This window comes from Biomphalaria glabrata, chromosome 3, assembly GCF_947242115.1.
Source record: "Biomphalaria glabrata chromosome 3, xgBioGlab47.1, whole genome shotgun sequence".
NCBI lineage: Eukaryota > Metazoa > Mollusca > Gastropoda > Planorbidae > Biomphalaria > Biomphalaria glabrata.
In genome coordinates, this window is record NC_074713.1 from 50,777,761 (window position 1) to 50,805,136 (window position 27,376).

At 37.6% G+C, this 27,376-nt stretch overlaps 1 protein-coding gene across 3 annotated transcripts in view; it reads right to left on the reverse strand.

The window, feature by feature from the left end:
* Positions 1–27,376, reverse strand: part of LOC106060200 (leukocyte tyrosine kinase receptor-like) — a 190,196-nt gene that overhangs the window by 46,478 nt on the left and 116,342 nt on the right. For all 3 annotated transcript variants that reach the window (XM_056022529.1, XM_056022528.1, XM_056022527.1), the window contains 2 exons: positions 14,721–14,848; positions 14,015–14,152 (listed from right to left, as the gene is read on the reverse strand). In XM_056022529.1, coding sequence (XP_055878504.1) covers positions 14,015–14,152; positions 14,721–14,848 — 266 coding nt within the window. The remainder of the gene's footprint in view (positions 1–14,014; positions 14,153–14,720; positions 14,849–27,376) is intronic.

Sequence of the window (27,376 nt, forward strand, 5' to 3'; positions counted from 1 at the left end):
AAAGGGGGTTGTTAGAAGTGAGCATACCCTTCCAGCCATGCTTTCGGTACAATACCAAACAAAGGGAGGTAATCAGGCTGTACTATAGACTAAAAGTTATATTATTGATACTTCGAATTGAGGCAAGAATTACGACTCACTAGGATCAAGACATTTATGATGTCCTATTTAGTTGTAAGTCCTATTTAGCTATAAGTCCTATTTAGCTGTAAGTCCTATTTAGCTGTAAGTCCTATACAACTATTTAGTTGTAAGTCCTATTTAGTTGTAAGTCCTATTTAGCTGTAAGTCCTATTTAGTTGTAAGTCCTATTTAGCTGTAAGTCCTATTTAGCTGTAAGTCCTATTTAGTTGTAAGTCCTATTTAGCTGTAAGTCCTATTTAGTTGTAAGTCCTATTTAGTTGTAAGTCCTATTTAGCTGTAAGTCCTATTTAGCTGTAAGTCCTATCTAGTTGTAGGTCCGAGGCAATGCTTTACAAGTACAAAGGAAAAATAAAATTACTCAGGACTCAGACTCCGAGGTACACAGACATGTTATAAGGCTGAGATAACCTGGTTTCAACACATTCCATGACGGCAACTGAGGTGGTCTCCCTTCCCCCTTCTCAGACTCAATGCAAATATAAAACACACACAAAAAAAGTTTATAGCTTGTTGCCTCCCCTTCAATCAGAGTTTAGCATCACCAGACGTCAGTCATAAACTTTGGCGACAACAAAAGATTTGAAGCTTCAGACTTGAGGCTACATCAAATGAAATGTTTTGTCGTCTGGTAAACTGAATAATCCAGGACGCACGTGTGTCCTTCACCTTGAGTTCAGTTTGAATAAATTAAGTCTCTCTCTCTTTCAACAGGTCTCTCTCTCTCTCATTGAAAGTCAGATAAGATCTACTTAAAAGAGACATTCTTATGCGCGCTGGCCGAGTGGTAACGCGATGATCTCGGGTTCGAATCTCTCTGAAGACTGGAATTTTGAATTTCAGGGAATTTCAGGGGCGTCCCTGAGTCCACCCAACTCTAGTTGGTGCCTGACATTTGTAGGGAAAAGTAAAGACGGTTGAACGTTGCGCTGGCCACATGACACCCTCGTTAACTGAGAGCCACAGAAACAGAGGACTTTCAGAACATCAACTGCCCTATAGATGGCAAGGTCTGAGAGGGTGTTATAGTACTTTTACTTTATACATGTAAGCCCTTAAAAAATTTGGTGGTATAACTAAAAAAAACAAACAACTTACTTCTTAACTGTCAATAATGATCTTATAATCAGTAATGCCATTCATTACTAGACGTGTCTTGTCAACAAAGTCTCTAGTGATGCCCCACTGTATAGTGTGAGAAACAGAGTTTCGGCCACCTTTACACCACAGAAGGGCCGAATTTACACTTGATAAGGCTTTAAGCTACTTGAGATCTGGGGCCCTATAATTCTTTTTAGAATAGCTCTTTGTGATAAATGAAAAACATCTAAGTATCCCCCCCCCCCCAAAAGAAAAAAAAAATTTGGCTCCATTTTAAAGATGAGATGGCAGGATGGCTCAACAATTATGTTCTGGTGACTACAGTGTCAGGACAGTTTAGTGGCAATGCTTAGTGTTTAAAAGCTGCTCTGAATGGGGCAACTATCCCAAACATAGGATGACCTTATGCAGTATGGGGCAACTATCCCAAACATAGGATGACCTTATGCTGAATGCATTCAATATTTTTTTCTATGAGCTTAATCGAAGCAAGCAGGACGTTTTGGCGCATTTCGGCGCCGGGACATTTAGGCGCTATATGTTTTAGATATATATACTACATACATATTTTTGTATTTTGCTTGTTGAAATATCGTAACAGGACTGTGAGACAAGATGCTAATACATTGTAGTTGAAACTAAATCCTTATAGTTTTAATCATTATGTGTTCGCCAAGTTATGAAATCGTATGCTTTTTAATGACATAAAAGCTGTTTTTTTTTTCTTTATCATTATCAGCCTTGTTTTATTGAAGACATACCGCAAGTCCTGGTTTTTCTTTGCCCTGATTTTAAAGCATATCTCATTGTATGGCGCCTAGATGTTTTGAGATTTTTTTTTTTACCGTGACATTGTGCTGTGAGCACACTACCCTGATAGACTTTGTCATCACATAATTTTGTTTATGCCGCAGCAAGACGAGCGTAATCAGGTTCTGTCAGTTCCATCTGGAAAACAGTGTTCCGGCAATCACGGGGCTGATGCTAGTAATTATCTCTAGAATATCTGTGTGTGGCACCCGGCTGTGAGGGTGTCTGTGTGGCGCCCGGCTGTGAAGTTGGTTTAGTATAGTCGCAAGCTGTTTTAGATGTTTTCTAAAAATGCAAACACTGGTGTACAAGATAGTGTCTTACTGACTGGAATCTCGAAAGTAATGGACTGTATATATATATATATATATATATATGTATATACATGTAATATAATGTAATGTGAGCCTCTAAATTAACAGCCTGTAGGTTTAGTGATGGGCTTTATCCTAATTTCTCAAACTATGTGGCTTCCCCCTCCCCTTACGAGGCTCGGCTTTCTTACGAAGTGGAGCGAAGGGAGTCTGTTAACAAAATATAATTTGTTGTCTTTGTTTTGTAGTTATATATCCAACTCTAAATCAAATCTAAATCGATCCCCTGTTATTATGCCTGCCCTGGATATGGCAAAATATGTACGTCACGGTGACCCGTCAAAATAGCGCCGACAAAATAGCTCGTACAAAATAGCGCCGACAAAATAGCGCGGACAAAATAGCGCAAGACAAAATAGCGCGGACTTACGTACAATGCTGTAGAACGAAGTCAAGCTGCAAGCAAGACAAAGTTTTTACCTTACCTTTACCTATCCCTTAGTCTGTTGGACCGTTGGGGCACCAGGCAAGATTTGTCGACCGTCTTTCTCCATTCCTCCCTTTTTTTTGCCTTGTTCAGAACCTCTCTCAATGGCAGGCCTGTCCATTCTTTAATGTTGTCCTCCCATCGCTTTTTCTGTCTGTCTCTTCTTCTTTTACCTGGCACTGTTCCCTGAAGAAAGGTCTTTGCGAGCCCCGTAGATCTTGTAGTGTGGCCAAAGGTTTTAAGCTTTCGTTTTTTCACAATAGTAAGCAGGTCGTCATGAGCTCCGATCGCTACAGTAACCCTGTCTCTGATTTCTTGGTTTGTGATGCGGTCTTTGAATGTGATGCCTAGGATCCTTCTGTAGCATCTCAATTCCATTGCTAGGATCCTCCTCTCAAGCTCTGCATTCAACGTCCACGACTCACAAGCATATAAAAATGTGGCCATGACCAGAGAGCGCATCAGTCTAATTTTGGTGCCGAGGGCTAAGCCCTTATCTTTCCATATTATTTTAAATTTTGAAAGGGCTGCTGTGGACTGTGCTATTCGGGCCAATAATTCGGGTTTTGTTCCCTCATCTGAGACAATAGCTCCGAGGTATTTGAAGCTGTTAACACTAGTTAGCTTTTCACCTCCAATACTGATGCATCTTTTAAAGCCCTGATGGCTATTGGTCATAATTTGAGTTTTTTCGGCATTTATTTGCATGCCATATGCTGCGGAAGTCTTGTCAATGCGCATCACCAGGTCAGCTAGTTCTTCTTCTGTCCCTGCTAGGCCGTCAATGTCATCTGCGAAGCGCAAGTTAGTAATTCTTCTTCCTCCAATGCTAACAGTACCTTCATAGCCCTCGAGGGCATCTTCCATTATCCTTTCAAGGAAGATATTGAAGAGTGTTGGTGACAGTAGGCAGCCTTGTCTTACTCCAACTGTGGTTTTGAACCAGTCCCCAATATTATTGTTGAAGTACACCGCACTGGTGGCCTCCTTGTAGAGGTTCTGGATAACTTTGATTATGTTTTATTAATGTTGTACTTTTCCATTGTCGCCCAGAGTGCTCCGTGCCATACTCGATCGAAAGCTTTCTTGAAATCAATAAAGACATGGAAAAGATTCTCTTGGTGTTGGAGATATTTCTCACAGAGTATTCTGAGGTTTAGGATTTTCTCTGTTGTGCTGCGACCTTGTCTAAAACCTGCTTGTTCTTCTGATATGATGTTGTCTGCTATCCGTTTTAGTCGATTTAATATAATTTTCAACAGTAGGCCTACTTTGCTGGGATGACTTATGAGGCTGATGGTGCGATAGTTTTGACAGAGTTGTAAGTTGCCTTTCTTTGGAAGGGTTATTATGAGTGATTGGGTCCAGGGTTTGGGCCAATCTCCTGATTGCCAGATCTTGTTGCAAATCATATAGAGTGTACCTCCAACTTAACAGACGTCTTGCAGCCATATTGCCAATGTACAGAAACAAGCCAGTGATGGAGTTTCTACGTGACATTTTCTACAATTTAACTTTGTGAAAGTTTGTGTGTGTGTATGTAAATTTGACAAGTACCTTTGCGTTTTTCGAAGTACACTTTTATAATGTAAATAAATGCTGTATTTTGAAATTATTCATTTTACCTTATTATGATTTTTGCTTATTTGTGTTTGAAGATATCTAAATTGTTTCCCGCAAAATGACTGAAAAATTATGATTACATCAAAACAAAAAAAAAATATTGGCTCTATTCATATTTCACGATATCTAAAGTATTTCTTTCAAAATGACTAAAATATATTTTTTCTGCGCTATTTTGTCGGCGCTATTTTGTCGGCGCTATTTTGTTCGCGCTATTTTGTTCGCGCTATTTTGTCCGCGCTATTTTGACGGGGTACCGTAGGTCACAGCTGGGACTGCGCAGCCACGGGAAATACTGCATTCCTCACTGAAATTCGGACTCGAAGCCTAGCCTTATTATTATTATTATTATATATCCAACTAAAAACGATATATGGCACGAATGTATTTAAAAAACAAGTCATTCAATTTAGTGTCTACGTGAAAACATCTTATTAGGATTGTAACATATTGTAGTAAATCTAAGGTGAGCTCTCAACGAAAGGAGTTAGTAATAGACGATGTATTTATTTACAGTTATAAAATACACAGTGAGACGCGGACTTCAGCTATCAAGTCACAGGGAGTCTCAAGTTCTACATGTCCTTTTCTACCTTAACATTAGTAGAGCCTACAGATCACCGACACACTTCCCAGTGTCGCTCCAGGTCCTCAATACAGTTCACTGGAAGCAGGAAGGACGGCTCTTAGTCCCAGACAGCTCAGACTTCCATAACCTGCAGATCACTTCAGCCGGATCTAATGCAGTCCTTCTAACCTGCAGATCACTTCAGCCGGATCTAATGCAGTCCTTCTTCTAACCTGCAGATCACTTGAGCCGGATCTAATGCAGTCCTTCTTCTAACCTGCAGATCACTTCAGCCGGATCTAATGCAGTCCTTCTCGAATCCATGTCATCTATTCCTCGAGTTGAACGGTGTGCTGTTGGACATTATCAGTGTCGGCGCTGGAGCAGGGTTAGAACTATATAGTTATTGTGTAGTTAATACAGGTTCCGTAAGATGAAAAAGGTAATGGACATAAGCATGTCACAACCTCTCAAATTGATTCCGATGGCATGCGTCTAAAATAGCCTCTGGCAACAGGTCCAAGTCCTGGCCTTCACGATATTGGGTCCGGCGAGTTACTGTCGCCTAAACCAGTAAGTTTCGGGCAGGAGGGTCTCGTTAGCATTGGCTGGCTGCTCACCTAGAAGAAGGAAAACTCTGAATTCAGACCTCCGCAGCCTTGCAACTATACCCAAATATGGGAAAGGCTTCGGGAATCAACCACTAGGAAAAATCAGAGGCCGCAATTCTTAGGCAGCTTGCAGCACAATGTGCTACACCCTGGCAGAGACTTCGATGACGCTGATCCCAAACTTCACAGGTACTTTCAGTTTCTTCGGATACATCAGCAGCGTGGAGATGGGCGCAGTGTGGTGTGGGAAAATCGTTCCCACCAAAGCTAATGCCAAGGCAATTATCTCGTTTCCATGAGATGACCCATAGAGGCCATCAATAGTTTATATATATGGTTATGACTTTTAGAAATAGATTTATAGGTCAAGGCCGAAATATATGTTAATTAGGATCAAAAGGATGTTACGAAAGGCATGATGGGAACAAGATATTTATAGTTATCGTCTGCTAATTAGTAGTAGGGAAGCGGAAGTTGTTTTGCTTTTGAAGAAGCTACGCTGTGTTAGGAAAACAAAGTGTTAATGTAGTGTAAATGTTAATGTCATGTGAATAAAACTATATTTGTAAACATATGTGATGATATTTCAAGGATTACTAGTTTACGGAAGAATTGATTACAGGTGTGCAGGACATATGTCTCGTCTTTGATATGAGAGCAGACGTGAATGTAAGCTGACCAATCAAAAGAATTAGATTTGAGCAGATCTACAACTGAAGTGTAGCAGCCGAAATAATAACTCAGGTTGTAACAAGGAACTTTCCTAATGCTATCGAGATCAAGGGAGGTGTCTCCTACAAGATGGAGTCAAAACTTGATTCTGAAGAAGACATTGTAATACGACTTCGCCGATGCGTTTCTATCTAGAATCAGAAATATAAGATAAGATAAGATAAGATAAGGTCTTCTCAATGACGTACTGTCATTCAGTTGGCGTCTTTTGTGTGAAGGAAATAGGCCCGCTAAGCTACAAGTCTACTTGCAACACATAAGGATGTTTTAAAGGCTTCATACTCTACTGCTTAAAGTGTCTCTCATACTTAAGTATCAGCTCGTCCGAGACCAATCGTCATATGAATACTGACCTGAGACGTGAGTACCTGTAGTCAGTGGAGACCAATCGTCATATGAATACTGACCTGAGACGTGAGTACCTGTAGTCAGTGGAGACCAATCTTCATATGAATACTGACCATAGACGTGAGTACCTGTAGTCAGTGGAGACCAATCGTCATATGAATACTGACCTGAGACGTGAGTACCTGTAGTCAGTGGAGACCATTAGCCCGACTCGTTATAACCCTCCCTACAGTGTGTTCTCCTAACCCTGAAAACGTGTGCCTTATGTTGGGGGGGGGATGACAAGTGACTTGCGCTGGAATTTGGATTAAAGTGAGGAGGATTCGCGCAACACGTCAACCTCACTCTCTCGCCCTAAAGCCCGTCCTTTTCCGGAAGCAAGATTTGGTCAAGACGTCCGGGGACAAGTTTGGGTGCAGTGGATGACCAGAGACTTTCTGTGTGTCTTGTCCTGCTCTTGAGTACTCCACAGCACTGTGCTGGTACTTGCCATTCTGTCCGATTAGTCTAGTTTTGTGACGTTACGCACAGGCCGCCAAGTCCAGACTTCACATGCTAGGTTTTGTAGACACCAGGAGAAAGCATTTCTGAAACTCTGAGTGGGGGCTTAAACTAGCACCTAGCTAAAATGGGGTTTGGCACGAACTCACTTTTTTTTTGGGATTGGGGTGTCAGAAGTAATAGTTTGAGAAACACTGGGCAAGAATAATCTTATTACAAAAAAACAAAACACTACTTTTTAATCCAGTGATGTAAGCCCCTAGTATAAGAAAAGTGTTAAGAACAGCGTAGCTTGTCAATCTAAACATTAACTTTATGAATTCTGTGACATCCACTGATTTGTTCTTTCAAGCCAACCGCATGTACTAAACATAATCCATAAAAAAGGGCGGGCTTTTGCAGACTCGTAGCGATATGGCTAGCAAAATTTGTGTATAGATTTAAAATAGCGCGAGATGTGCACGTGCTTCATATTTCACAGAGATGCAGATCTGAATTTATCATCCCCCCCAAAAAAATGTCTGGTATGTATATATAGTCCGTTCTTACTTCTTACAATAGGGCTTTATGGATAGTTCATTTTAATTGCTTTTAATGTTTATTTGTACAAATCATTAGTTGACAACTCTCCACCTTTAATTTTTTCTTCAATTCGCTTACCACTACAAAAGTACTTCTGCTGACGCAATGGAAAGATCCTCGCGCTACCAAAGTCCATTTCTACTTTACAACCCAGATGAAATGTACACCTACGCCGTAAGCAATAAGTTCCAGTAGCAGGAAGATTCGGCGGAGCAAGCAGGATGTGATTGGGCTGTAACATCTCTTTCCTCTTCCCTTTGCTGAGTTTCTCTCATACACGCGAACACACCCACCCACACAGTATCAGATACACCGGTGTACTTGTAATGTAACTCAAGCAGACGATATAGCACCCAATGAGTTACACATGAACAACATTGTCCCGCCATGCCCATGCCAGAGTTGTTTACATGTCCTCCGTTAGTGCAAGTCTTGTTTCGTTCATTTGTCCTAAATCGATTAAAGATTTTCATTTTTATCGTCGTAATTTGATTAAAATGTTTCATATTTTATTGTTGTAAATTGGTTAAAATTTTTCATATTTTATTGTCGTAAGTTGATTATAATATTTTCTATTTTATTGTTGTAAATTGGTTAAAATTTTTCATATTTTATTGTCGTAAGTTGATTATAATATTTTCTATTTTATTGTTGTAAATTGGTTAAAATTTTTCATATTTTATTGTCGTAAGTTGATTATAATATTTTCTATTTTATTGTTGTAAATTGGTTAAAATTTTTCATATTTTATTGTCGTAAGTTGATTATAATATTTTCTATTTTATTGTTGTAAATTGGTTAAAATTTTTCAGATTTTATTGTCGTAAGTTGATTATAATATTTTCTATTTTATTGTCGTAAGTTGATAACAATTGTTCCTATTGTTGTAAATCCAAGGCAGACAACTCAACGAAAGGTAGTAGGTAATACTAAAAGATGTATTTATTATAAGCTATCAACAAATAGTTCGACTTCCGCTATAAAGTCACAGGGAGTAATGTCTTAATTTCTAAGAGTCCTACTTAATACCAGAACAGCAGAACAGACCACCGACACACTTCCCAGTGTCGCTCCACGTCTTCCGAACAGTTCACTAGTATCACACAAGACAGAACTTAGCCCCAGACTGTTCAGACTCCCATAACTCCAGCCGGATCTACAACAGCCCTTCCCTGCTGTGGAATAAACGTCTTCTCCACTACTTGTGTTTAATAGTGCTCTGATGGGCACCATCAGTGTGGCGCGGGAGCAGAGTTACAACAGTATTTTATTGTCGTAAATTGATAAAAGATTTCTCTTTTGGCTTCAATCAAAAGTGGCCAATAGAATTTTTTAGCAGCATTTCAAAATTTGCTTCTTCGACATAGAAAAAAAATTGATTCAACAAATTAACAAATTTCGACTATGTTTTCACTTTATTTTTTAGACCAGACTTAAGAGAATAGCAGCAGCTGTATTTGTGTTATTTGTCAGTCTCGTCATGTCACAAAAATATAACAAAACTTGGTTTCAACGACGCTAATATATATATATATATATATTTATCATCGGAGGGACGGAAAGATAGAGGGACAGAAAGATAGAGGGACAGAAAGATAGACGGACGGAAAGATGGAGGGACAGAAAGATAGAGGGACAGAAAGATGGAGGGACAGAAAGATAGAGGGACAGAAAGATAGAGGGACGGAAAGATAGAGGGACGGAAAGATGGAGGGACAGAAAGATAGAGGGACGGAAAGATGGAGGGACAGAAAGATGGAGGGACAGAAAGATAGAGGGACAGAAAGATAGAGGGACAGAAAGATAGAGGGACAGAAAGGGAGAAAATGAGAAAAAGGGATATCGAAAGACGGAGAGATGGAGGGAATAAGAGAGAAGGATGGAGGGAGCGCGGGAGAAAAAGAGTGAAGGAGAAAGGGCAGAAGAACGTGCAAAACAAGAGAGAGAGAGAGAGAGAAAGAAAGAGCAAGTGAGGCAAGGAGAGGGAGAAAAAGAGAAAAAGAAAGGGAGGATGGATCGGAAAGATAGCAAGAGGGAGGGAAGAAGAGTGAGAGCGACTGTAGGGGGGGAATACAGAGGGAGGAACGCTGGAGTAAGGGAGGAAAGGAAGGAGAAATATAAAGGGAGAGGGGTGAGAGATGGAGGGAAAGAGAGAGAGAGAGAGGAGGAGAAGGAGAAAGAGAAGTGGGAGAAATAGAACGAGAGAGACGGAGGGAGGGAGAGATGGTTGAAAGAGAGAGACAGGGGCGGAGAGAAGAAGAGATGGAGGAGGGGGGGGGAGGCAAAATTTAATGTTCGACCTACTGTGTTACTTTATATTCAACTAATCTAACCACACAATCTACATCGATGTAAGAAACTCAAAACTTCTGATACTTCGACCCTCCAGGGACTCGATACAAGGAGACCCGTTCAATTGATCATTGATCCAACATTTCTGTATTCCATTTAGTTTTTATTAGCCATTTACTCAGATATATTTTTTTTTACATAGAATTAATGGATAGAGCACAAATCTATAACAATCTTCTCCTAAAAAAAAATCAACTTAATTCTTCCAAGTTTTTATGTCTAAACAAAACATTCCAACGAATGAAAACACAACATTTTCTTTCGGCCAAATCTCAAATGGCTGACAATTGGGGCATTCTGGGATGCTATTTCCAATTCCATTTCCTGCTTGCTTATTCTAAAACTCAAATCAGTCTAAAAATGATTGAAATCTATTGAACAAAACAAAATTGAGTTTATTTTTTCTCAGGTTTGTTTTGTTTGTCTTTTAATTCCCTTAAGGATGGAATATTTACCTTTCGATTGTCTTCTTCATAATATTATTGTTTCACCTTTTACATTTTTAATGAAGCGAATAAAACTGTCGTTTAAAAAGAAAGAGAGAGTAACAGAGAGAGAGAGAGAAAAAGAGAGAGAATGAAAGAGAGAAAAAAATAGTGAGAGGGAGAGAATGAGAGAGAGAGAAAAAATAGTGAGAGGGAGAGAATGAGAGAGAGAAAGAAAAAAAATAGAGAGAGGGAGAGAATGAGAGAAAGAGAATAAAAAATAGAGAGAGGGAGAGAATGAGAGAGAGAGAAAAAAAAATAGAGAGAGGGAGAAAGTGATAGAGAAAGAAAAAAATAGAGAGGGAGAGAATGAGAGAGAAAGAGAAAAAATAGAGAGAGGGAGAGAATGAGAGAGAAAGAAAAAAAAATAGAGACGGAGAGAATGAGAGAGAAAGAGAAAAAATAGAGAGAGAGAGGGAGAGAATGAGAGAGAGAGAGAAAAAAAATAGAGAGAGGGAGAGAATGTGAGAGAGAGAGAAACAGAGAGAGAGAATGAGAGTAAGAGAGAGAAAGAGAGAGAGTCTGTAAGCTGATTAAAATTATGTTGAACAGTATTGCGAACTACAAGAGGAAAAAAAGAGGTTCGAAGATCAGTTGTTTGAGGAACAGTACCTAGCTACGACTCTGACACATTAATCCAGTAACATACCATGGAATCCAAAAAATGTACACAAACAAGAATAAGATGTCACAGCACCCAGTCAATAAATGAACAAGTTAAAAGACGTAGCTATGGGTTTTATTGCGAGTCAAACTTCAAGGTTATTTTTCCTGAACAAAAAACTGAACATAGGCTTTTAGGATTACAAATGTCTATTTAATCTAGATGAGCTTATTGTTTAGGTCCGTAGAGTAGACCATATTATAGCCCTGATTGTAACTTTAAGTTCATCAGATAGACTGTTCCCAATAGCATGGACATTGCTTAGCATCTACCGTTTCGATGTGATCTGGGTGAATGTTCAGATGAATGCTGTGAGAGAGGGGGGCTGCAGGGGAGATGAACTCGTTACAATGACGCATGGCAGTTGTTTGTTTGGGTACCAAGTCAGTGGGGAGCCAGGTCCAAATGGAAGTCATTTGATACAAGTTCATAAAACGAATCAAACAAGTTCGTATCACAGTTTCTTGAGCCAGGGTCTGAGGTCTGTTAGCAGTGCTACCTTGTAGTCTGAGGTCTGTTAGCAGTGCTACCTTGTAGTCTGAGGTCTGTTAGCAGTGCTACCTTGTAGTCTGGGTGTCAAAGTATTAAACGACTTGCCATGGAGAAACCCAAATACCTTCACCTACACACACACATACCTTCAGACTTCTACATAAACACACCGGCGCGCGAGCGCGCACACACACACACACACACACACACACACACACACACACACACACACTTGTGTAGCAATTACTCCGGACGATATTTGAAAGATATAACAGATCTGTACATTATATACTAGCATTACTGACCGCCCCCGTGTTGCCAGGCTACATATTGTTTATTTAGCCACGAAACCCCTCTCTGTTTTCTTATTTATAATAATAATGGAAAGGAACACAAATAAACGCTCCCCCAAATATTCTTTTGACCCTCGAATTATAATAATTATAACGTTGAGCTCAAGTATTTAAAAAAAACAACATGGAATCTATCCTAGTTGTAACGGTCAAAAGAGATTGTTTTTAATACCATGTCTACAAAAGCAAGTTACGCACCAAGGAGTGCTATTGAAAGTTACACGCTAAAAGAGTTGAAATAGTGCTTAAAGTATAATCCTTTAGGCCTACTTTTTAATACGCCGGTTTCGAAAAACATATTGGGTTGAAATTACGAATAAAAAAATCGATTTTGGTAAATTAATTGCAGCGGTTTCGATTTTACCACGGAAAATTGCTTTGTTGTTACATGTTCACGGTAAATAAAACCAGGTCAAATTTTCCCATTTTTTTTTCGTCAATCTCCAGTGGGAGAATTAGTGATGAATGAATCAGCAAGTCATCCAGGGCTCTTAGAAATTTAGGATGTGACGTGGAGATTTTTACGCTAAACTAAACAATGTCTAGAATGATAAGTGAACTTCACTGGTCTATATAAACAACATTGAGCTACAGACGGAAAGACTAAAAGACTATTTCATTCAATACTGTTAAAAAGTACTAAAATATTGATATTGATATTAAGCAACTACGGAAGTTATCTAAAATAACAATATTCTACATTGTTAGGTCTTCGTAAGCCTCCATCCTCTACGGCTCTGAGATTATTCCCTATACCACGGTCCAGGGAGCCCGGGTATCTGGCAGAGTTCTGAAGAGTTTGCCTGTCTCCATAAAGGGCAAGACCCCCGCATGCACCATCGATTACCAGACCATCTTCGAAAATGCTTCTGAGAATCCTACAGTCATTGAGGATGTATTCTACTGTCTCGACTTCCGCGTGACATCTGGGATTGTGGTTCTCTTGAATCCTAGCGAAATGGTTTCGTATCGGGCAGTGTCCCATTGTTTTATCAACATTTAGAGTCGTATCGGGCAGTGTCCCATTGTTTTATCAACATTTAGAGTCGTATCGGGCAGTGTCCCATTGTTTTATCAACATTTAGAGTCGTATCGGGCAGTGTCCCATTGTTTTATCAACATTTAGATTCGTATCGGGCAGTGTCCCATTGTTTTATCAACATTTAGAGTCGTATCGGGCAGTGTCCCATTGTTTTATCAACATTTAGAATAGTATCGGGCAGTGTCCCATTGTTTTATCAACCTTTAGAGTTGTTTCGGGCAGTGTCTCATTGTTTTATCAATCTTTAGAGTAGTAAAAACTGACTTCGCAGACACCTTCGAGGTATTAAACATCCCTAATAAGATTCTCTCTGCCTGTCTTAGGGCGGTACTGTTGCAGACCTGCCACAGCACCAGAAAAATACTCAGTGGACACTAGAATGAAGTTTTTTTTCTCTCTTTTTAATGAATTTCAAGCCTGGCAATGTCAGAGAGTGAACATCAATAAATAAATAATACAACTAATAATAATAATAAAAGTATGCAACCAGGAGTTTTTAAAACAGTGTGTGTGTGTGTGTGTGTGTGCAGTGTTTGCTGTCACCATAATTATATTATAATAATATGGCAATGTCTTCGATTCTAAAGGTCAAGGATGTGTGGAGTATTTCACACGACCACGCGAACCCAGTGGCGACCGTCTTATTTAGCCACATCTGATGCAGACAAAGCCATTGACCACGTGGAGTCTGTTTAGAAAAAAAAAGTTGTCTTTTCGTTGTCTGCGGATGTATTCAGCAAGCGCCCGTCACCATGGTCAATATTGCTATGCGCGTGGTTACGTGTGGTTGTAATGTGGTTGAACTTACCACACAATTTATCCAACTCATCCTCGCCACACAAGCAGTCCTGGTGTAGGTCGCACCTCTGGTCAAGAGAAAGACACACGCTGGTACCGTAGCAGTGAAACGGACGATCCGCTGGACAGACCACTTCGTCTACAGCCTCTGAAATAGTTTCAAGAGCAGTGTTATTTCAAATGCCCTTTAACCCTTCCGCACCTAATCTAGACCATAATTAGAAACTTATATAGTATATCAATATGACTTGTGTAATTGCCAAATTACAAAAGGGTTAACCTTGTATTAATTCATTCCTAAAAGAATACTGTACTTCCCTCTGCCTCGGGGTATTTAAATTAATCCAAATTTTATTTTGAAATATTGCCCATTCAATAGTTAAACTACTACAGGATAAATTGCCCCTACTAAAGGCTAAGATGCCATTTTACAAATTAATTTAGCAATAACTGTAAACTAAAGTTGTTCCCCTTACAAGCAAAAGTTGCAAATCCCAAGTTACAAGTCTAAGTCGTTGTCACCACACGCTAAAATAGCAACAATTGTTATTTCTATTTGATACAACCTAATTACTTGTACAGTGTGAGAAAAAAAAAAGTTCCAAAAATATTTAACTTGAGTATTGACTGCATTGGTCTAAACAATTTGACTAACAGAGAACTTTTAAAGACAAATAAGATTTTATTTATGGTAACAGAGTCAGAGGTCATCTTACTTGTCTCACAGTCCACCAACTCCAGGTCGTCGATGGCCACAAAACTTCCCTCCTTCTGATTGATGGCGAATAAGTTCACTTCAAACGTCAAGACGTGTTCGCCAATGGGGATGTTATAGTTGACCCACCTGACAGGAAATAAGAGAGAAATGTAACTGCTAGCAAAAACCATATAGTAGAACGTAGATCAGGGGTTCTCAACCTGTGGGTCGCGACCCCCTTGAGGGTCGATTGACGATTTGCCAGGGGTCGCCTAAGACCATCAAAAATAAGGATTGTTATTGTCTATTCTTCTATTGCTGTGGGTGTCTGGGGGGGGGGGGGAGGTCGCGGCAGAGTGGGAGATTGTAAAAAGGGGCCGCCGAGCTTAAAAGGTTGAGAACCGCTGACGCAGATAATTGCCAGTCAACACTTAACGTAGTTACGCCGCTCTATGGTGTTATGACACGATTTGATAATTGGTTATTTGTTCTTTGAATGAGGAAAGCCTTGACCATTGACTTATATATACTATATCTAGACTGGACTTTTTAACACTACAAAAAATGTCGTAAAAATTTTGTAGAAAGTTGGATCAAGGCGTTGTTTTGTAAAGTAGTTTAAAGAGGTAAAGATATTTTTTTTCAGCCCTATCCTATGTAAGATATAATTTAATTTTTAGATCTAGATCTAGTAAATGAACATCAAAAGTAAGACTACTCTCGTCTCATAATTATTATTTTGCAATTTTTAGATACATAATCTTCTTTATCAGGAAACTGAATGCAAAACTAAATTGTGATTTTTGTGTGTGTATTTTTGATAATCAATAAATTTATATGTTACATAGGTTAGGATTGAAAAAAAAACTTTACTTCTTTTAACTACTTTACAAAACAACGCCTTGATCCAACTTTCTACAAAATTTTCAGTTCCATGGTTCATGATCGATTAGATGGATGTAAGAATTTATTTCCGGTTTCCAGTCTAGTAGTATATATTAGTTATGATATTAGTCTATGGTTTTGACTTTGAGACAATGATACGACTTGTAAAAATCTAGAACAGGTTTTGAGAAAGAAAAACGAAATATAAACAGATGTAAACAGACTACTTTTGAAGGCTTTAGAGAAAGAGGAGCTTTTTTTTAAACCTAAGTATTTAGCTGGAAGAGATTCGACTTTTCCTTTACTTATTATTAAACTCCTTGTTCGACATTCACTATCAGCGTTGGATAACATATATAGTTGCTTTTCGCCTGTGTTGAGTTTGTTATTTGAGGTTTACCTCCTTTGTACACGTAATCGCATAACACACGGCGCGGAAGCTCCTTAACAATGAAAATGAAACCAAGGTAGAGAAACACTTGAGCAATATGCAAATGATCAATAATAATAGATTGTTAAAAATGGATTTTTTAAAAAGGAGAGTAAAAAAAAACCAATCGTTTTAAAACAAAACAAAAAAAAAAAACAACTCAATAGTATTCTGAATTCTGATACTTCAGAAAAATACATATTATAATTAATAGATTTCTTTCAGATACGAAATTATCTCCCCTGTTCAAACTATTATGTATATTAGGTGTGTGTGTGTGTGTGTGTGTGGATGGATGGGGGTGGTGGAAGAGATTGTTAAACGTTAAAGAGGAAGAAGATTTATGGTTCAAAAGGTCTCGATTTCTTTTTTTCCTTAAAGTAAATGAAAACCTTTTTTCTTTCTCTCAATGCTTGATCCAGACTCAGTTGAAACTAAAAAGAATGGAAATAACGGAACAAATATAAAGTGAAAATGTCGTCTGAGTCGTCTTAATTTTTTTAAATTTTCACCCAGTTTATTCATGGATGAAAATTATAGGTTGGAAAATGGTTTTAAAAAAACCCCCAGAAAAAAACACGTCTACAATCTAAACACAAACAATAAATAAATTTAAAAAAATAATTTTAAAAAAGCTTTTTGAGGGGTATAACTCTACATTTACAGTCATATATCTAAAACTGTAAAATTTATTTCCCTTTATCGACATCGAAACGAAATTAACTGTTTATACTGAAACAGTGTTTTTCTTGAATCAGGAAGGTGGAAGCTAGAAATTGTTATATTTGACTTAAACCTTCAGTACAATTCCTGTGTTGAAAATACTAGCGGCACTCGAATACTAGCGGCGCTCGTAAGCCTTGTATTGAATACTAGCAGCATTGGTGTTGAATACTAGCGGCACTCGTATAGAGTACTGTCGGCGCTGGTATTGAATACTAGCGGCACTCGTATAGAGTACTGTCGGCGCTGGTATTGAATACTAGCGGCACTCGTATTGAGTACTGTCGGCACTAGTATTGAATACTAGCGGCACTCGTATTGAGTACTGTCGGCACTAGTATTGAATACTAGCGGCACTCGTATTGAGTATTGAATACTAACATCCTCTTCAGATACCCAGATGAGATCTCAATACAGAAGAAAAAAAAATCTTTCAAACTTTTTAAACCCGAACCTTAGAACGCACTTATTTTCATTTTCCAATTTAATTTATTAACACAGCGTGGACGAACTGGGAACTAATACTGTATAAAAGCCAGGAGAGGCCACGCCATTTTCCTCTTGGGCTATACTTAAACGCTAGTTCTGTTCTGACGGAGTAAAATGTAACAAAATATTTTAATATTCCACTTATATTTAGACACATCCATAAAAGGTCTAAAAATTTCTATTGGAACTCAATTCATGTCAGTGTTGGAACATTGTCTTTACCAAGTCTTCAAAATTATTTCCCTTGAATAAATAAGCCGTTAACCGCAACAATTGCCTCCCCCTTTCGTGCACCCATGACTACACTCTCTAATTGAAGTAATGTCAAGGCCCACAATCAAACAAACATTTCCATCCATGGGATAACTCTTTGTAGATTACAGGGAGTCTCGTGTTTTGTTTCCTTTGTATCTTAATCAGAAGTAAAGTAGCTAATACACAAAACACTAAACAATAACTTACAAATACAAAAAGAAAGCCTATTAAAATACTCAGAAAGACACAAAGATAGAGGCACATTTCTTATTCCATACGCTAGAACATAGTCGTGACATCATTGCTCCATAGTGCCATAAGAAAATTGAATGGGTTGCCTTAATCAGCCAGAAAAAGCAACAGTTAAGCAGGATTTAAGTCATTGGTTAACATGCATGACTAGATTGACACATGAAATGCGTAAGACGTAATTAGCTTCTATTTTGAAGTAGCGTCTGTGAAATATAAGATAAGAAAGGATAAGAACGTCCATACAATTCTATCGTATCCCATTTTATGTAGAATCATATTCACTTTCGTCGAATCATATTCACTTTCGTCGAATCATATTCACTTTCGTCGAATCATATTCACTTTCGTCGAATCATATTCACTTTCGTCGAATCATATTCACTGTCGTCGAATCGTATTCATTTTCGTCGAATCATATTCACTGTCGTCTGTCTCCAAAGATGTCAGACCACTGAGACAGCACAAGTGACCTACTGACCAAGTTTCTTTATTTCTTTTCTTTTATTTTTAGACAACATTTGACGGTCATTTGAGTCTCATCCTGATTGAGACCTGTCCATCTTTAGAAGCAGGTTTTTATAAAAAATAGTTTCTTGCTTCTTCTTGTCCCTTTGTTTGAACTGTACCTAGCAGGAATCTCCTGTAGCCTGCTCCTTTAATTGGTGTCGGAAGTGGATGCCTAGTTCCTTCTTAAAATGTTGGAGATGCTCACATAATGAGGCTAATCCGTGAAAATACCAAACATTTTTGGGTGTATCCGGTGTACAGAATACAGGAGGCGTTAATAAGCAATGTTATTTTTTTTAAAAGTTCTATGATAATATGTGTTCACTGCTTAGCATTGCAGAATGACATTGTCTACACGCTTCAGTTTGAAGCTTGTATTTAGTTGGCTGCATTGAACGTGCCTGTTGGCGTCCTGTGTAACCATTACAAAAGTGAGTATATCTATCCCCCAACCATATGCAGCTATGCAAACTCCTAATCATGAAAAATGCATTTGCAATATAATTCAGGTCTGAGAAGCTATTCTCGCATTGAAATTAGCAGTGTTTCTCAAACTTAATCCTTGACGCCCCCTCTCCCTTTTTAATATTACGGTTCTGGAAAAGCGCCGAAATCTCTCCCAGTGAGTTCCATTCTGAAACAGTAAAGAACAGTCTGAAACAATCTGAAACAGTAAAGAACAGTCTGAAACATTCTGAATCAGTAAAGAACAGTCTGAAACATTCTGAAACAGTATAGAACAGTCTGAAACATTCTGAAACAGTAAAGAACAGTCTGAAACATTCTGAAACAGTAAAGAACAGTCTGAAACATTCTGAAACAGTATAGAACAGTCTGAAACATTCTGAAACAGTATAGAACAGTCTGAAACATTCTGAAACAGTAAAGAACAGTCTGAAACATTCTGAAACAGTAAAGAACAGTCTGAAACAATCTGAAACAGTATAGAACAGTCTGAAACAATCTGAAACAGTGTAGAACAGTCTGAAACAATCTGAAACAGTGTAGAACAGTCTGAAACAATCTGAAACAGTATAGAACAGTCTGAAACAATCTGAAACAGTATAGAACAGTCTGAAACAATCTGAAACAGTATAGAACAGTCTGAAACATTCTGAAACAGTAAAGAACAGTCTGAAACATTCTGAAACAGTAAAGAACAGTCTGAAACATTCTGAAACAGTATAGAACAGTCTGAAACATTCTGAAACAGTATAGAACAGTCTGAAACATTCTGAAACAGTAAAGAACAGTCTGAAACATTCTGAAACAGTAAAGAACAGTCTGAAACAATCTGAAACAGTATAGAACAGTCTGAAACAATCTGAAACAGTGTAGAACAGTCTGAAACAATCTGAAACAGTGTAGAACAGTCTGAAACAATCTGAAACAGTATAGAACAGTCTGAAACAATCTGAAACAGTATAGAACAGTCTGAAACGGCATTCTACTTGGAGAAAGAAGACTTTTTAATACTTTGATTTTTTTTTTCAACATTTGTATTAATAGCGATTTTAATTGAGCAATACTCAAAATGGCTTATAACTATAATGCAATAGTGTGACTACAAATTGAATTCGGAAAATAAAAAGATAAACTTCTCTCTTATTCCCATTGAGACGCTTGTCACAGTTTTAGAAACACTGACTCATAGTACAGCTACCATTTCGACTTAAAGCCCTTCTTTTTGTTTCAGATATTTCAAACAGCACATATCTATTTTTAACTTAATGGCCATCCAACTTTTTCAATTCATTGAATCTATAGGCCCAGAGTCCTTGAAGGGTAAGCAGTTTTAAAGAAATAAAAGTAAACCAAAACATCTTGTGGCCAAATGGCAATACATTATTCTTTAGACATTTCCAAATTTATTTGGCTCTCCCGATGATAAAAGTCTGGCCAAGTAATGACTGGAGAGAGAGAAGAGATTAACGAAGAGAAAGGTACCAGGTAGGCTAAATACAGCTAGATCATTTGATCCTTAGCGTACATGTATACTGTTTGGTAAACATAGATCTGATTTATTTGTGAACTGAATCAACACAAGTGTAAAGTAGATGAAGAAATAAGGCTCATTACAGAATAATAATAATACTTAAGACAACAAATCTAATATCATACAAAACCAAATCATTTGTAAAAAATTATATCTACTTTTATCTATGCTGATTTAATAACAATAATCAGTACTACTGCAGACCTGCTACATCACCAGAAAATTCCTCAGAGGGCACTGTTAAGTGGACTGATATACATTGTGTTTTTAAGCGAATCTCGACCCTGGTAGTGCCATGGAATGAAATGTAATTTATTTATTTTTCTATGACCGACGGGTAACGAGGATGTAACGAGGATGTAACGAGGACGATATTTAGTAATAATAATAATAATAATAATAATCTTTATTGTCCGTATGGAAATTTGCCTTACAATTTGTGCATTACACCAAACAAAACATTATAACTATAAGAAACCAAAGTGTACATTCACACCAGACTCACTCATAATTTACATGTGACAAAGTTTATACCAGATTGTTCTTATTTAATGATTTGATTGCCAGGGGAACAAAAGAGTGTTTGTGGTTGTTTGTCTTTGCTATCGATGTCTTGTATCTCTTTTGTGATGGTAAAATCATAAAATCCTGACACAAAGGGTGATTCTTTATTTCGAGGATCTTGTTAGCTTTTTTTTATAGATGTTTGTCTCAAACAACTGCCCAAATGGGGTTTGTACCTTAGTAAACTGATCACTTCATATGGACTTAACGCTTCCAGTGGTGCCACCTTTCTTCTTCAAAAGTTACGGTCTGCGGGCTTTTTCAGCACACGGACCAACGATTTGGAACTCACTCCCCATTGATCTCATGCAGACAACATGCTTCACTACACTCAAGAAGAACATTAAGACCTATCTGTTCAAAACTTTTTTAGATCATTTTGTCACTTAAGCTGAAGTCTTAATGTGTGTAATGTTAGAGCCCTGAGCCTACATCATGTTTGTTAACAGCGCTTTATAAATTAAATTATTATTATTATTATGTCCTGTGGCCAGAACAGTTTAAGTCAGGTACCCATTGGAGTTAAGTAGACTCATGAGCGTCCTTAAAATCACGTGAATTCAAAATCCTAGTCTTCACACAGACTCGAACCCGAGACCTCTCGGTGCGGAAGCCACGCGCTTTACAACTCAGCAACCACGACTCTCCAATAACAGTACGGTACTTGTTAAAATGTCAGCATCATTATTCTGTCAAAATGTCAGTGACAGTATATTGTTAAAATGTCAGTGACTGCATTTTGTCAAAATATCAATGTCAATATTTTGTCGAATTTTGTCAGTCTAAGTATAATGTCAAATAACATTGACGGTTTGCCTATTTGATAAGTTATCAGTGTCTTTATTTTTTTGTCAAATTTTCAGCGAAAGTCCGTCTCCAAAAGTATAGGTCACATGACACAGAACACATTTTAGTTCATTCCTTAAAGAGAGGGGAGCGGGGAAGGTTGTCTTCCCACGTGTTGGTCCTCGTGACTAGACTTATTTTCTTACCAAAAAATGACCTAACTAATGACTTCTTTAATTGTAACACAAGAAATGTCCTCTACACAATCGAGTTCCTGGAGTCCCAGACCTCGTTACCATCTTGTCAATAAACTGTCTTAAGTCACGATAACCTTAAAAGAAACAACTTCTGGGACGGAAGTAAGAAAGACGTTACATTTAGTCAAACGGCGGGAGAATGTACAATGAATTCAATAGCGCTTTTTTTAAAACTCCGTTCAACGGAAGGAATGTACACTGATTTCAAAAGCTCCTTTTAAATATGTTTAAAACAAGTGTATTCACCATACAGGCAGATGGACCAGAGTGGACATCATTCACCAATCGTAAACAAACAACATTTAGCCACGTGATAATATTGATAACGCAGTGAAAAAAAAACGTATCACGTGACAGCCTCTATGGATTACGTACTTTGTATAGAAGAGACAGAGCATCACGTGGCTAAATGTTGTTTGTTTACGATGGGTGAATGAGGTCCATTCTCATGAACTTTTATTGTGACACGTGACTTAAACGGTGAGAGGTGTACCAAAAATGTGACTCAACTAAATACTCTTCTAAAATTCTACGGTACAAAAACAATGAATTCGGGCTAGTCATATAAAACATTTTTTTGTTTCATGATGGCTTGATATTTGGGATACTGCACGAGAAGAGGCCTCACAACGAGGCTACAATGACAGTGGCTACACTGCAAAATAGTTGTATCGTGACCTGATGAAAGTCGTCACGGTGGATAAAGCCTCGGCTCGTGGAGTTGCCTTTTACTTTGATCAGTAGTTTTTTGTAAGCGCTAAAGAACGCGGAGGTCTGGAGTTCAAACCTCGCTAGCAGTCATTCAATGCTGCGTGTTCGTAACCATCTTAGTTGAAAAGCGAACAAGACACAGTTCTAGCGAATAACAGATGATATGAAACAACAGTCTTATGAAATAAACAACCAGCTTATAAAATAAACAACCAGCTTATAAGATGAACAACAGGCTAATAAAATAAAAAACCAGCTGGCTTATGAAAACTGGCTTATGAAACAAACAACAGCTGGCTTATAAAAAGACAACCGTTTTTTAAATAAACAACCGGTTCATAAAATAAACAACCGGCTTATGAAATATACAGCCGGCATATGGAATAAACAACCGGCCTATGAAGAAATAACCCACTTATGAATAAGTAACTAGCTTTTGAAAGAAATCACAGACTTATTATTCAGCATTGAATTTTGACTTGATGTCTTAATGTCGTGCTGCAGACAAGTTGACAACAGTTGTGGCCCTATTGTCCCTAAACGGTGGACATGATCAAAGATAAGGTCAAGATTTATTCTTATTTTCTTTTAATGAAAAAAAATTCAAAATTGAATCGATTCTCATTCGAACTATCGACCTAGGCTAGAATAGAGGGAGAGATTATCTCGGAATTTTTCTAACCATTTATCTGTAAAAATCAAATCACTTTTTTTCTCATTTCGCCTCTGAAATAACAATAAAAGATATTTTTTAAAAGCAAAATATAATCCCCCCACACCAAAAAAAAAAAAATGTGTTCCAATATAATACAAGTTAAATGTTTGTTCATTTCTTTGAAGTTCTTGAAAATGATCTTATCACGCAATTTTCATTTCTTTTTTATTTGTTCCTTCGTAATATAAGCACAAATAGATCAATTACCATTTGCAAAAGATCAGATAATCATTGACATATTTATAGTTTTTATTTTAAAATGTGATGGAAATAGGAAAGTAATTCGTTTTCAATGTCTGGGATGGTACTTTAATGCATAAGTGCAGAACATTGTGCCACTACTTTTACTGAAACTTTGTACTGCACATTATTGAATCAAGTGGAAACTTAATTTGTGTAAGACTTTTGAGTCCCTAAAGTTCATACCTCACAGAAACATCAACTGAGAGTGTGTATTCCAGTTATAACCATGTCTCCTCGCCAGTTAACATACAAAATGATGTCGATCAGATGAAGTAGAAGATTATATGGATTATATCGTCGTGTAAAATAAAAGAATGTAGAAAGACGTGGATTACATCATTTATAGAACAGAATGATTTGGATTATATAATCATGTAGACAACAGAATGATGTGGATTATATAATCATGTAGACAACAGAATGATGTGGATTATATAATCATGTAGACAACAGAATGATGTGGATTATATAATCATGTAGACAACAGAATGATGTGGATTATATAATCATGTAGACAACAGAATGATGTGGATTATATAATCATGTAGACAACAGAATGATGTGGATTATATAATCATGTAGACAACAGAATGATGTGGATTATATAATCATGTAGACAACAGATGATGTGGATTATATAATCATGTAGACAACAGAATGATGTGGATTATATAATCATGTAGACAACAGAATGATGTGGATTATATAATCATGTAGACAACAGATGATGTGGATTATATAATCATGTAGACAACAGAATCTTGTGGATTATATAATCATGTAGACAACAGAGTCATGCGAATTATATAACTATGTAGACAACAGAATCTTGTGGATTTTATAATCATATAATCATCTGGACAACAGAATCATTTGAATTATATATTCATGTAGATGAGAGAATGATTCAGTTTATATAATCATGTCACGGTGATAACAAAATATGCAGATCATATAATCATATAGATAATGAAAGGATGTTGATAATATAGTCAACTACAGAATGGAATGGCGTACGTAACGTTAAAACTAAAAAACAAAAAATGTCAACGTAATACAATGTCAAAATAAAATGTCCTCCTTTTCTAAAACTCCTTCTCTGTTTATCTATTCTTGTGTGTTCCAGCCTGTGGTCACCAGAGAACTGATGCATGTCCAGATAGATCAGTGGGAAGGTAACACTGTCCTGACATCCCCCCCCCCCCTCATTATCTCAAGTCAGTAAAGGGAAGATCAACACAGCCGCATTGTGACTAAGGAGTCATTGTGTGATTTGGAAGATACGACCGCGAGTCATTGTCCATTCTTATCTTTGTAGGCGTCAGTAAACGAAATTAATGACGTGGTGAGTGTTGAATGTCGAGTGGTGAGTGGTGAATGTCTAGTGGTGAGTGTCGAGTGGTGAGTCTAATGACTCAGTTATCAACGAGAAGTTACATTTAACTGTACTCCCAACACGCAGGGGCGCAAGATAGGAGGCGAGGTGTTGTTTTTTTTGGTATATAGTACGTGTCAGTAGATAAGTAGCTTGCATTCTTATCCTGTTTCAATTTTTTTGATATTTGGGGGCGAGGGGGGATATCTTAAAGAAGATTTTCAAGCAGCCTTCTCCGTGCAAAATAATTCTGAAGTAATATTTATTCATCCTTCCTCGGGATGGCAGCTTTGGGACCGTCATTTCGGCTGCCAAACAGTTTATGGGTGGCGGCCTGGTCATGTTGTATGCACTTTGGGCTGTTGTCGGAATGGTCCCGGGATCGAACCATGCCCGCCGTCCTTGGGAAGGTTTGATTAGGAGGTAATAACCTGCAATTCAGAAGGAACATCCTAAAATTGTTAAACAATGCCTCTCAACAGTCACTTGCCTCGTTAGTAAAGAAGGAAAAAAAAATTCTCACTAGAGAATAACTTCCCCCTAGAGTTTGTTCAGTTATACTCTTGGTGAGGAAAGAGTAACTTTGAGAAAGAGTAACTTAGAGAAAGAGTAACTATCACAAATAGTAACTTACAGACAGTGATAGTATCTTGAGAATAATGAATCTTTTCAATTTGACTTTGTAAAAAATTTCTAAACGTATTGGGTTTCCATGGCCTGAGTAAATTTCAATGCAAATGCTTCAGATGGACTATATTCTTGCAATTAAGTATAAAAAAAATCACGTGCTCTTCCCCCCACGCCCCCCCCCCCCCACATCATCACATACACTGTACACACACACACCCTTCATAAGCGAAAGACAAGCGACGGAATCACAAAGCAGTATTAACCAAAAAGAATTAAAAAAAAAAGGTTTGGGCTTTAATTAATTCCCCTTTCTTCTTTCTATTTATATTTACATATAAAACAGAGTTGTCTGTCTTGGACAGCCAGTCAATGGAATTACCGATGTGGGTCTAAATACTTGGTGGGCGTTGATAAAGGGAACTAGTTCTACGCAGAGGCGTGGATGACAGCTCCTTAATTAGAGTAGGGACGGTAATGAGATGTCAACACATAGGCTTACCCTTTTCTTACTTATGGCATCAAACAAAATGAACATTTGCTAATGAGAAAAAAAGTCGTGAGGATAGATCTAGATATACAAAAATAAAATGTGTTAAGAGAGGCTTGCGTAAGTAGGTCAACATACACACATTAATTGTAATATTGCTTTAATATTCAGGGGACACAAGTTCACTAGAGAAAGGGGAGACGACCTGTCCTATTTTGACAGTACAGCCATGCCACTAACTAAAATGTCACGTGATCAAACACACACACAAACACACACACACAGCAACATTTAGAAGAAAAAAAAATATGCGCTTTAATGGACAGAAATAATGAAAAAGCTTACATGTTATCCTTAAAAGACGCTACGTATCATCATTTGTTTTCCTTACATGATAACACATCCTTTATTATCCCTACATGATGGCACTTATCATTTATTATTATTCCATGATGGTACTTATCGAATATGGTCTTTTCATAATGACACTTATCATTTATCTCCCTTACATGGTGACACTTATCATTTGTTATCCTCTATTGATAAGACTCGAGTTTTCCTGGCACATGATGGCATATTTCGTTTGTTATCCATACACTATGACACTTATCATTTGTTATTCTTGGATGATGACACTTATCATTTGTTATTCTTGGATGATGACACTTATCATTTGTAATTCTTGCATGATGACACTTATCATTTGTTATTCTTGGATGATGACACTTATCATTTGTTATTCTTGGATGATGACACTTATCATTTGTTATTCTTGGATGATGATACTTATCATGTGTTATCCTTGTATGATGACACTTATCATTTGTTATTCTTGGATGATGGCACTTATCATTTGTTATTCTTGGATGATGACACTTATCATTTGTTATTCTTGGATGATGACACTTATCATTTGTTATTCTTGGATGATGACACTTACCATTGTTATTCTTGCTTGATTGGCACTCATCTCGCGTTTCCCTTACATGATAACAATTATCATTTCCTATCCTCTTGCTTCTACAAATCTCTTAATTTATCCTTACTCGAAGGGATTAATCATTTGTTATCCTTGTGAAGACTTCTGCTTTTCTAGTGCCAATATTTGTAATGATTTTATATTTATGATTGTGTTTCAATACATTGCTTATCTTTCCTTTGTTGTCTATCTATCTATCTATCTATCTATATATATATCTATCTATCTATCTTTCTATCTATCTATCTATACCAGGGGTTCTCAACCTGTGGGTCTTGATCCCTTTGGGGGTCGATTGACGATTTTCCAGGGGTCGCCTAAGACCATCGAAAATATGGATGGTTATTGTCTATTCTTCTTTTGCTGTATGTGTGTGTGTGTGTGGGGGGGG